This window comes from Lissotriton helveticus, chromosome 5_1, assembly GCF_964261635.1.
Source record: "Lissotriton helveticus chromosome 5_1, aLisHel1.1, whole genome shotgun sequence".
In the NCBI taxonomy this organism is placed as follows: domain Eukaryota; kingdom Metazoa; phylum Chordata; class Amphibia; order Caudata; family Salamandridae; genus Lissotriton; species Lissotriton helveticus.
This window is the reverse complement of record NC_136065.1, coordinates 1,986,823,795-1,986,835,936: the sequence shown is the minus strand read 5'-3', so window position 1 is coordinate 1,986,835,936 and position 12,142 is coordinate 1,986,823,795. Positions and strand designations below refer to the sequence as shown.

The 12,142-nt window shown below is 52.0% G+C and overlaps 1 protein-coding gene across 2 annotated transcripts in view; it reads left to right on the top strand.

The window, feature by feature from the left end:
• Positions 1–1,785: 1,785 nt before the first annotated feature.
• Positions 1,786–12,142, top strand: part of RNF225 (ring finger protein 225) — a 147,219-nt gene continuing 136,862 nt past the window's right edge. Inside the window, exon 1 of one of the 2 annotated variants that reach the window (XM_078645694.1) lies at positions 1,786–2,071. Coding sequence is in view for 1 of the 2 variants with exons in the window: in XM_078645692.1 (XP_078501818.1) it covers positions 2,632–2,711 (80 nt within the window). In the remaining variant the exon portion in view is untranslated. Of the gene's footprint in view, positions 2,072–2,573; positions 2,712–12,142 lie in introns of those variants that run through there. The other variant, XM_078645692.1, reaches the window with a different exon arrangement.

Here is a 12,142-nt window from a genome sequence, read left to right as displayed (position 1 = left end):
TATTGAGAGGAGCTGCATTTCCGCTTTGGATAGGACAGTGTCGGACAAGTTGATGACTGTGTTATCTTGTGAAAGTGTTGACTCAGTTTCAATTGGGGTTACTCCCTGACCCAGGTCTTGGTTCTCCACTTGAATTATAGTTATAAAACACCAGGAAACAATCAGCATTCGGAAACAACACAAATTTGCGAGAGACAAGAACGATTATGAAACAGGGCGAATTTTTACGTTTGCCCGCAAATTTGACAATGCGAAAAGACAAGCCCTGGTGGCTAAGAGTGTGAATCCCACAGTGGGGACCAATCAAGGAATGGAAGTGTCAGAAACTGAATTAAGCTCAGTGGCAAGTAGTTGTGACTCAGATGAAGGAGCAGGGGGCGGCTCTAACCCAGGAAAGGTACCCACTAAATACACACCTTCTGAGGAATTGGGTTTTTTCGTAGAGGACAGATTCAAGACACTGCGGCCGCTGACTCGCCAACAGCGGAAACTAAACGAAGAGCAACAAACCAAAAACGCAGTGCAAGGAGGAAACTCAGGAGGCAGAGGTTTTGTAAAGAGAGGCAGAGGGAAAGGGAAGAAATTGGATAGTGTGTGTACTGATCTGGGAGGTGAAACCTAAATTTAGTTCGTTGACATTGATCGTATCGATTATATATACATATATAGCTGAGTCCAAACTGGGGTGGCATGGTGGGTAAAAAAAACGATGGATTGGGATGCGGCCCAAGTGATTGTCAAACCCTGAGATTAATTCAAGCATCAAGCATTTCATCCATCACCTTGTTGTTTTTGCATTTGCTGCCCTAAGTGCCCCAGGTATGCCCAGATATGGATCCCAGGCTCACTGTGCCACTCGAACCAAACTATACCTGGCTGTAGAGCCCTAACTTGGGCGAAACCAGCTTGCTTGTGTTCTAGTTCATGGAGGACCTGACGTGGCTGTTCGGGCTGGACTGCTCCCATGAGGAGCAGGGTCAATACTGATTTGCTGGTTCCAAGCTGAGGTGGCATGGTGTTCAAAAAAACGATGGATTGTTGTTTTTAGATCTTCCCCTATAGCTCAGCCTAGTTCTTCACTTGCCTTGACCCTTCAGATACACATGTCCCTGACTCTTTAGATACACCTGCACCATCTTCAGATACACCAATGCCTGACTCTACACCTGCGCCTGACACTTCACCCACCTGCAACTTCAGATACACCTGCGCCTGACTCTACACCTGCGACTTGACACTTCACCCACCTGCACCTTCAGATACACCTGCGCCTGACACTTCACCCACCTGCACCTTCAGGTACACCTGCGCCTGACACTTCATCCACCTGCAACTTCAGATACACCTGCGCCTGACACTTCACCCACCTGCACCTTCAGGTACACCTGCGCCTGACACTTCACCCACCTGCACCTTCAGATACACCTGCGCCTGACTCTACACCTGCGTCTTGACACTTCACCCACCTGCTCCTTCAGATACACTTCACCCACCTGCACCTTCAGATACACCTGCGCCTGACACTTCACCCACCTGCACCTTCAGATACACCTGCGCCTGACACTTCACCCACCTGCACCTTCAGATACACATGCGCCTGACACTTCACCCACATGCGCCTGACACTTCACCGTAGCCGCGGCTGCAGGTACAAGGCCCGAACCGGCCTCCTCTCTGAACCCGTCGGGCCGGTCGGCCGGGATTCCTCCCCGGGCTGCAGGCGCTCGGCCTCACCTGACAGGTAGGGCTGGCGCACGGCATGCTGGGCCGAGGGACGGAGGCCAAGGAGGCAGATAGAAATCTTCAAACCGCCGCCGGGGCAGAGGCTGGCTAGGAGCGGGCGAGGGCAGCGGGTACCGGCGGCAGGAGAGGGCACAGGGGCAAAAGAAGGGGTGCTCAACAGCGGTCGCAGGGGACTGTCAGGAGAGGGCGCTCTGGGCGAGGAGAGAGAGAGCGGTGGAGGAGAGCACAGCATCCGGACAGACCCGCGGGAAAAGGGACCACCGGGCATGGAGCGGAGCCGCTGGACGTGAGGCGGGACCCCCGGAGACAGGCCATGGGAGGACGACAGGTGAGAGACAAACCTGTCCCCGCACTGTCAAATACAGGTGCGGAGAGCTCTACCTGCAGGGGAGGAGATACAGAGGGAGGGGGGCGGAGAGATTGAGACGACAGAGGGGACATGGGCGAAAGAAAAGAGAAGAAGTGAGAGCCTGGGGTGACGATATAAGGACAGTGAAACGGAAGTACAGAGGGAGGGGTAAGAGGGACAGAAAAGAGAGAGAAAGTGAGCTGGAGAGAGAATGACTGAGAAAAAGAGAGTGGCTGAGCGAAGAAAGTGAGAGAGGCGCAGATGGGGGTAGAAAGGCACAGAAAAACGGATGGAAAGGGAAAAAAAGAAATGGAGCGCGAAATAAAAAAGAGACCGAAAAAGAAATGCAGAGAGATAAGAATGGAGAGAGAAAAAGACAGAGGTGTGGAGGAGGAGAGAGTGTGAGCGAGAGGGGAGACTGTAGAGAGAGTGAAGCAGCGAGACGGTGGACACAGATAGACGGGACAGAGGAGAGAGGGGGGGAGGGATTAACACGGAGAGATGGCCCGGGGCATGCATGAAAAGAGTTGGGCGGCCATATGGGAGCAGAGACAGCTGCGAAGACGGACGGACAGAGGAGAGCTCAGAAGATGGTTGGCTGGAGAGGGGACCGCAGCAGGTATGGGTGCAGAGTTGATGTAGAGATTGGAAGAGAGCTGGGTGGAGAGATGTCTCGAAGATGGGTGGAGAGAGAGCTGAAAGATGCGTGAAGAGATGGCCGGAGAAAGTCCGGGATGGGAAGACTGCTGGGTGGAGGGCCGGGGTGAGCAATAGACAAACAGATGAAGGGCGGCTTGGGGGCGTCTTGGGGGCCCTTTAGCCTGTGGAGAGAGCGGGGTAGGCGTCTTTCAGCGTCATTTTACCGCGCAGGTTGGCACACATCGCCGGGTCCTCGCCACCTGCTCACTGTATGCAGGGCCACGGGGATTACGCGATTTTGTGGTTGCAGATTTTTCCGCATAATTACGGGTTTGCTGGGTTTATACCATAATCCATCATCTGCAGAGTTTAACATACAGTTTGTTTCTGGCTCAAAAGGATCAAACGTTACAACAGCGCGGTGACACGTGTTGCTGCGTGGTGAGCGGCCCTTTGCAAAGGTTGACTGGCTCCCCTTGCTCTTGTTTATTGCTGTATTTGAGTGTTAAAACTGGTACTGATGAGAAGAACCTTTTGTCGTGTTAAACTGTGTAAAAATGACAAAATAATGAAGTAATACTATCTCAAAAGGTGCCTCATAACTCTGCTTAATTTGCCTTTTCTTGCCACATACTTTAGTCATCCCTGCCAAATAATTTGGTTCTTCGCTGCTGCATAATTCCAGTGGCCCGATTGGAATTGCAGCTGATGGCCCTGCCATTGTGGGCGCGATGTATGAATGGAGTCTGGTTAGAGCAGCCCCGTCTACACACTGGCTCAGGCCCTCTCCCTGGCATCAGCTGGGCATCGCCGAGGTGCCCAACCCTTCAACTCAACCTGGTACTTGTTCGCCAGAATCAGGCTGGCGACCCTTTCACTGACCCGGCCCCCGTTGCATACAGCCGAAGGCTCTGGGACCACCCTGGTGCCCCCTGGGCACAAGGATGGGTCCTGGCCATCGGTGACAGCTTGCCACCCTCGGGGTACAATCCACTGTCACACCTCTGGCCCTGACCTGATAACTCCTCTGCACATTGGGAGTACGACCCTGGCACCCGCGTGTTGATAACAAGCTCGTACCACTATGGCACAACCAATGCCTAGACCAGTGACCTCCAGCCTGCTGCCTTCAGGGCAACCCCTGGCACTGGCCTGCTACCCCTGGCAAACAATCTTGGATGCAACAATCGGCACTCGCACAGTGGGTTCTGTGCACATCCTGGTGTCCTGCCACCTCTCTTTATTCAGCCTGGCACAGACCTGTTAGTAAATGGTGGCCACAAGTCTGAAGCCCCCCCCGCCCCCACCTCCCATGGCACCAGCCTGTCACCAAGTGGGTGGTTGGATATTTGATCCTCTGTGGTATGGTTGGCAGCACTTGGAAACATGGGACGTGAGCCCTGGCCCGCGCCTTACACCTCTTGGGTACAACCGAGGGCGACCCCTCATGCGGGCTTGGCACCTCTAGAATACAATCGGGGTTCGTTCGACCCATATACCCGGCCTGCCACCCCTGGGTGTAGCCGTGGAATGGGATCAGACGCCTGGCATGCCTATGGCATAGTCAGCGTCGGTCGGTTCCACTGGCCAGAAGCTCTTTCCAGGGAGCGGCGCGAGCAGACGCGCCAACTCCTGGCTGCACGGGGACTTCCACCCCCAGGGGCACGGGCGTGGCGAGCTGGGTCCAGGCCCGCGGCGCCAAAAATCCTGAGGGGCGCAGCCGGGGGCTGCCTGACGTCATGCAATGCAAACAGCAGCCCCCCCCATCCCACTTGGCCTTAATTGAGTCCCATTAAAGGTATTGTAATCAGCCCTTAATGTCCCTCAGTGTAATTGTGAGCACCCCATCAACGTTCTGCCGCCCTCCCATCTTCATTACACCCCCTGCCGTCGCGCCCCCCCCCCCCATAACAAACACCACATTTTCTTTCCGCGCAATACTGCCGGCCCTGTACAGGTCAAAGGTGACTGTCAAATGCATACCCCGGAAGTCGGACCCCAAGTCGCAGGAGAGGGGGGTACTTTGTACAAGGACGCCCCCCCCTGCCCTCCCAGCACCATCATCAGAGCTTTGGGCAGCAGGTGGGGGCGGGGGGGGGGGGCATGAGCTTGAATCGTAACGCTTTTTCAAACTTGTGTTTGCTTTATTTATACAAAACATGAGTTGACAAGGCCGTGGGTCCGTTCCTGGTTCAGAGTCACTAGTAGAAGGAGTTGTTCAGCCCTCGAAACTGGAATCCACTCACTGGGAAATACCGGCTTGGGGTGGACTTTCCACGCGGCTGTGTGCGCTCCAGGCTGAGTCCACCTGCACACACTGGTGAACACTTGTGAACCTGCAGCCTCGTGGGCATTGTAAACTCTTTGCAACAGTTGTTTCTCAGCCTAACAATGTAGAGTTAATCAGGCTTGACCGGAGTAAAACAATGAACGTTTTACGGATGGGGGTTAAGAAATGACGCCTCACATTTGACTTGGGACAACAACAGGAGTTGTTATTCGATCGGTAAAGAAGTCTGTTGCGTATAAAAAAGTGCAAATGGATGTTAGCGACATATTAGCTCTCGTTCTCTTGCTACCCACCTTCACCCAAGCACCGCTCGACCCTGCCTAAAAATCCTACAAAACCCCTCTTCCCACCCCCATGTGAAACAGTCTGGGTCGCACCTGACATGCCAATTACCCATGGGGCTAACTACTGCCCGACATTAAAACTCGCACACGACCCCCTCCGTTTATTCGCAGGGTAGTTGGTTCCAGCCTGCTGGCGCCATCCGGCGCTCTGAGAGGGGCCATCGAGGAGAGCTCTGAGGGTGTTTACAGGCCGCCCTGCAGCAAGAGGGGGCGTCGGGTGTGTTCTACCTTTGACAGCCTTTTATTCTTCACTGACGGGTTTGAAATGTTCCGCATGTTTTGCCAGAGTGCGGCGCTCATTGAGGCGGGATGTCTTGGAGCAAAAAAAAAAACACTCACATCCATGCGCCTGATTGGCGCAGAGTGATAAGCACGTCAGAGAGGCCTGAGGGAAAGGTCACCTTTAACGAGCCGTGTACAGGGTAGCACCGCCGCTCCCTCGGAGAGGCCTTCCATGTGGCACTCTAGCGCCCTCGACTACAGGTGTGCAGTGCCTACGGCCCGAATGCAGACACCCACCTCGATTCCTGGCTGGCTAGTGAAAGGATGCACTGAGCCGCGGTGCCACGGTACCTCCTGCACCAATGATTCTGATCTGTTTCTATGTACCGTTTCTAAGCACTTTCACCAACACAACCGGCGGCACTTTCGCCTAAGGTTTAATCGAGCATCATTCACGGACCTGGGAAGGATGGAAGCCCGAGTGACATTTGCCAAGATCCAAACTATTAACTTGCAGATCACTGCCTACATCAGAGGCGAGTGTTTAATTCCCGCGCCAATTTACGGCTATGATAGTAAAGGGATGCCGCTTTCTGGGGTGTTCTCTAGAGACGCTCACTCTGCAAACATTCTAACATCTAGATGAGTAGGTGGAGTGCAAGCCGATAGGGCTGGGGAAGAGTCCATAACTTGAGTACTTGTTCTGCACATGGTTTGAAGGCTAGTAGCAGAGTCATTTTAGTGTATGTCGGGACACTTGGCAGGTGGACGACTCTGTCCAATCATATAGGGCCATCAAAGGCCACTCCCGGTTGGGAAATCGACCCAATGTCACTCTAGGTCAGTAAGGACTGTTAATGCACCAAATATGTTGACATTTGTATTTTTGAGGCACCTATTGAAAATCCTAACAGGTGGCAGGAGTGCTCCGATGGCAGAATGTTATTTTACCTGGTGCTGCGTAAATTCTCGCATTCTTCCTGGCTCCTACTGTGCAACGTTGCTGGTTAGTTTCCTAGAAGGAACAAGCACTAGCAAAGCTAGGTCTGGCTTTTATTTGGTTTCTTGACTAAAACATTAAAGAAACGCCTGCTGTAGTGAAAAGATAGAAAAGACAATCGCTTTCTGCAATGTATTTATGCTTTAAAGAATTTAACCCGTGATGGTTTGATGTACTTTTGAGATGTATAATGGTGCCTCATACATTCAATGCAAGCAATCCACAGAAGGGGGATGTAAATGTAAATTGATACTTGTATAGCGCACTATTCACCCGCAAGGGTCTCAAGGCACTTGTACGAATACCGCTGTGGAACCCATCCTGGTTTTCCCTGTGAGGTGTCCACTCCGGGGCACCCCCAAGGTGGAGGCCAGGCATCCTTAGTGTTGTGGGGGCCGTTGTGGAGATTGAGCAAGCTATTGCCCAGAGTTGCAGAGTGGGACTCCATGATTGGAATAGGCTCCGAGGCGAGAATTATCAGGTCCGTGGAATTTTGAGCCCAAGACCCGCCGAGGCGGGGAATTGAACCCTGGTCCCGGGCTAGACCTCTGCATCAGGGTCTGCCGCTCTAACCATTGAGCCACACTTCTCCACAGATCAATGCACTGAACAGTCACCAGCATGCTGGGAGTGAGTATCACTCCTCAGGGTGGAGCCACAGCCTGCTTAATGTGTGTGTTGAAGAATTGCTAACAATAGGCAGTGTGCAGCTGCTTTGTCAAGCCAGAAAAGGGCTGTGCGTCAGACCAGCCCACGGACCATGAAGTCCCAACATTGGCCAACTACATGGCCTGAAACACGCAGAAGGTGATGGGAGAATGCTTGCAATTTGTCCAACTACTGGCGATCTCTCGGGGTAGCATTCCAACCCATCGTTCTTTTGCTGTCCACGCCACCTCAGGGGGTGAGTGTTTAAAAAGTTTCAGCGCTCCGTCCATCACCTTGTTATGTTGCTATGTTCGCCCTAGGTGGCCACGGGTATGCTCAGACATGGGTCCCCTGCTGTCCATGCCTCTGGAGTCAAGCTAGCCTTGCTGATGAGGGGTGATACCCCAAAACTGGTCACAGGATGCTTGTTTCCAATCTAAAGAGGACCGACCAGAACTGGCAGTGCAGTCTGGACTGTTCCCATGGGGACCAGGGTCAAGACTGACTTGCATGTGGCTGGGTCCAAACTGGGGTGCCATAGTGAGCAAAAGAACAATGGGTTAAACCTAGATTTGTGAGTGGGGATGAGCGTTTGAAAAGTTTCAGCGCTCCGTCCATCATCTTGTTGTGTTGCTAAGTGCATGGCTTGACTGTACTGCCCCTTCCTTTCGCCCCAAAGTGTTGACATTTCTGCTGCAGCCAGGGGAGTAGCTATCAGTGGTGCAGCTAGTGCAGTGCAACCGAGGCCCAGAGGTTATAGGGGCCCCAGCCTGCTCTACACCAGCTGCATTCTGCCTACGGGGCCACCCTGGCACCCTCCTAATGTGTTTTATACTAAGTCCCCGGGGCCTGGCTCTGGGTTGAAATGTTGAGGTCCTTTGAGAAAAAGTGGCCCTAGGTGGGCTCGAGCTCAGCAGGGGTTGGGGCGGGACATGCGCAGAGCACCGGCGCGAGCCTGCCTAGGACCCTTCTGAGCCCTGGCCCCGTGCATGCCTGACCCAAGCCTGCGTGCTGCTGCCCCGAGTCCGGGCTGCGCTCTGCACTGTTTCGATGAATCTTCCTTCCAGCGGGGACTCCCTGCCAGAGTCGAACTGGGACCGAAAACAGGCCCGGACCCGACTGGGGAACCAAAAGTAGCAAAAGTGCTGAAAACAGCCCCACCCCCTTCTTCTCCTTGCTCTAACTCTCACCTGTCCATCTATCATATTCTCTGTACCGCTGCTTCTCTCACTTCTTCGTCTTCGATAGCTGAGTCTCTCCGCCCCCTCCCCACTCTCTTTCTCTCGCCCTCTCTTCAAGGCCACTCTGCCATCTGCTATTTTCCACCGGGGAACATGGAAAAAGTACAGCAGCCCTGGACTTTCAAAACCAGCATCCGATGCATCCAGCCCACCGGGGAAATGCCGGGTGGAATAAAATGCCAGTCTGGCCCTGGCACCAAAATGAAAGTGGCCCCCATTAAGGAATTAAGTAGCTTGAAAGTGGCCTATGTTTTCTAACTGGGGGAGTTTTGACCCTGTAAAGACACAATGTATTCGTATTGCTCCGTATTGAAAGCCGCACGAAATTCAAGGCCCTCTGCTTTATGCATAGAATTAATGCTGGCCGGGTTCCACCCTACCTTAATACCTTGGTTCAGCAGTACTGTCCTCCCCGTACTCTTCGCTCATCCAATCAGCATAGGTTCCTGGTTCCCAGAATCAAAAAAGCCAGAATGGGTGGCCGCTCTTTCTCTTGTCTCGCTCCCTCCCTTTGGAACTCCCTTCCCCTATCGCTGCGCACTGAACCGTGTTATCTCAAGTTCCGCAGAGAGGTGAAAACTTGGTTATTTAACCTGTAACTGCCTTCCTTTCCTTTTAGTTGGCTCTCTCCCTCATTTGGTTCTAGCGCCGGGAAACCTCCGGGTAGCTGCGCGCTTTATAAACTTAAATATAATAATAATAATGTATCAGCGCTTTGCAAGGTATGGAAGACTGCATGAACTCGAGCTCTCGACAGCCAATGTTTGTGGCAGGGGATTCCGCAGCTAGAAAGTAGACCAACATGCCACAAAACAGGCCCACAAGCACACTGACCTGTCAGACAAGCTCATCCGGCCCGCCTCACTGCTTATAGGCCAGTCCGACCTTGCTCTCTGCCGGTGGTAACCAATGAGCAGCTTGTAAAGGAGGCCTCCCTGTCCTGAAGCCCGCCCTCCCGTCCAGGGTGAGGCCTGCCTAAATATAGCCAGCCTGGGAACTCAAAATAGCCTCTAGGACCTGTGTGTCATAGCCCGGGTGAACGACTGACGTCACTATTGTTACAAACTCAAGAAGTTTAAATATAATGTTGCTGAAATAGACTTTTAGGAAATGTCAGGTGTCCACGCATTGGATACCAGGAAAATGAAAGTCATGATTTCGCCAGCCAACTTATTAAGAAAGGGCGTGCTGACAGATTAAAACCTACCAGCGTTTAGCCTTGTAAAGGCCTGGATTTCTTACTAATTATTGCTCATGGCTGTTTGTTGTGTAACTGTGTTCAATTGTGGCGGCCTCTATGAAAACCAGCATTGTGAACCAGTATTACGTGCAACATTCTCACAATAGATGCCACTGGGCGCAGCCACCAGGAAGCCACATAGCCCTGCACTTAAAATCTACCTCAAGTTATTTGCCCTTTGGGAAGGCAAACCATGCACTCCGGAAGGAAACCCAGGCACTCGGTGCACATTGGAGCTATTTGGGAGGCCAATCTGGGGCACAAAGCACTATAAAAATACTGCAACAGACTGTAAAAGATCCACGTTTATCTTATAATAGGAAAGTGGCAATTCTGGAGCACCTAGTAAAATCTACCCTACGTTCTGCACCCACGGAGAATGAATGAACCTGTGGGTCGTGTCCCCCCTGCATGTGTGGCAGTGATAACACTGAGGCCTTGTGAAGCACATGAGACAATTTTAATGGTCTCTTGGCCTTAAGAGAACTATTTTTTGGCTAAATTTTTCAGAGATGTTTAGAGAAATTAGCTCACTCCACCCCAGTATGCAGCATAGGCGGTAAGCTGCATAAACGGGGTCACTCCACCCCAGTATGCAGCATAGGCGGTAAGCTGCATAAACGGGGTCACTCCACCCCAGTATGCAGCATAGGCGGTAAGGTGCATAAACGTGCTCACTCCACCCCGGTATGCAGCATAGGCGGTAAGCTGCATAAACGGGGTCACTCCACCCCAGTATGCAGCATAGGCGGTAAGCTGCATAAACGGGGTCACTCCACCCCGGTATGCAGCATAGCGGTAAGGTGCATAAACGGGGTCACTCCACCCCGGTATGCAGCATAGGCGGTAAGGTGCATAAACGGGGTCACTCCACCCCAGTATGCAGCATAGGCGGTAAACTGCATAAACGGGGTCACTCCACCCTAGTATGCAGCATAGGCGGTAAGCTGCATAAACGGGGTCACTCCACCCCGGTATGCAGCATAGGCGGTACGGTGCATAAATGGGGTCACTCCACCCCAGTATGCAGCATAGGCGGTAAGCTGCATAAACGGGGTCACTCCACCCCAGTATGCAGCATAGGCGGTAAGGTGCATAAACGGGGTCACTCCACCCCGGTATGCAGCATAGGCGGTAAACTGCATAAACGGGGTCACTCCACCCTAGTATGCAGCATAGGCGGTACGCTGCATAAACGGGGTCACTCCACCCCGGTATGCAGCATAGGCGGTAAGCTGCATAAACGGGGTCACTCCACCCCAGTAGGCACCTTAGGCGGTAAGCTGCATAAACGGGGTCACTCCACCCTGGTATGCAGCATAGGCGGTAAGCTGCATAAACGGGTCACTCCACCCCAGTAGGCAGCATAGGCGGTAAGCTGCATAAACGGGGTCATTCCACCCCAGTATGCAGCATAGGCGGTAAGCTGCATAAATGGGGTCACTCCACCACAGTATGCAGCATAGGCGGTAAGCTGCATAAACGTGCTCACTCCACCCCAGTATGCAGCATAGGCGGTAAGCTGTATAAAAGTGCTCACTCCTCCCCGGTATGCGGTATAGGGGGTATGCTGTATAAATGTGCTCACTCCACCCTAGTATGCAGAATTGGTGGTACGCTGCATAAAGTAGTGTTCAGCGCTAATCACTAATTTTGCTTTTGATATGATCCGAAGTGTGCACAGTCCACTATTCCAACACTTACTACCAAAATGTTTTACGTTACACTTAATATTTATTTATTTACTTGTTTACTTATTTAATTTTACAACCTAGGCACTGGCTGCAGTAAACCCAGAAAAGAGGTTACAGGAGAGCGGTGGTCGGAGATTCAGAGTCTTTTCACCGAATTTCTTAGGAGAGAAGACTTTTGCGGAGAATGAAAAGTGAAGAATGAAAACAGGATGTTAGGAAGTAAGGCACTTGAGGTGAAGAAAAGGTAAAATGCCAGGATAGGCATAGAGGCAATAAGGAAGAGATCTGGAGGTGATATAAAGATCAGAGCAGTTAGGGAGGAGATGAAGAAATGAGGGAGGTGGCCTACCGGAGAGAGTAAAAAGGAGGAAAGTCATAGGGGAGGGTGTTTAATCAGACCTGGGGAAGAAGAAGAGAGTGTAATGGGAGAGCAGTGATAGGAAGTGAAATAGAGCTGGAGATAGAAAATATAGAATAGAAAGAGAGAAATAGAAGGGTAGGAGAAAAGGGAAACAGATAAGGACACAGAGACTAGAAAGAAAAGAAGCAGGGACGGGAGAAGAAAGAAGACTAAATGGGAAGGAGAAAAAACAGTAAGGCAGATAGGATGAGAGGGGGAGATATAGAGAGGAAGGGAGAGATGAGATTTAAATGTGGAGAGAGAAATGGAAACGGCAGAAATGGAGACGGCAGAGGGAAAAAAAAAGAAAGATAGGAGAGAAAACAGAAAAC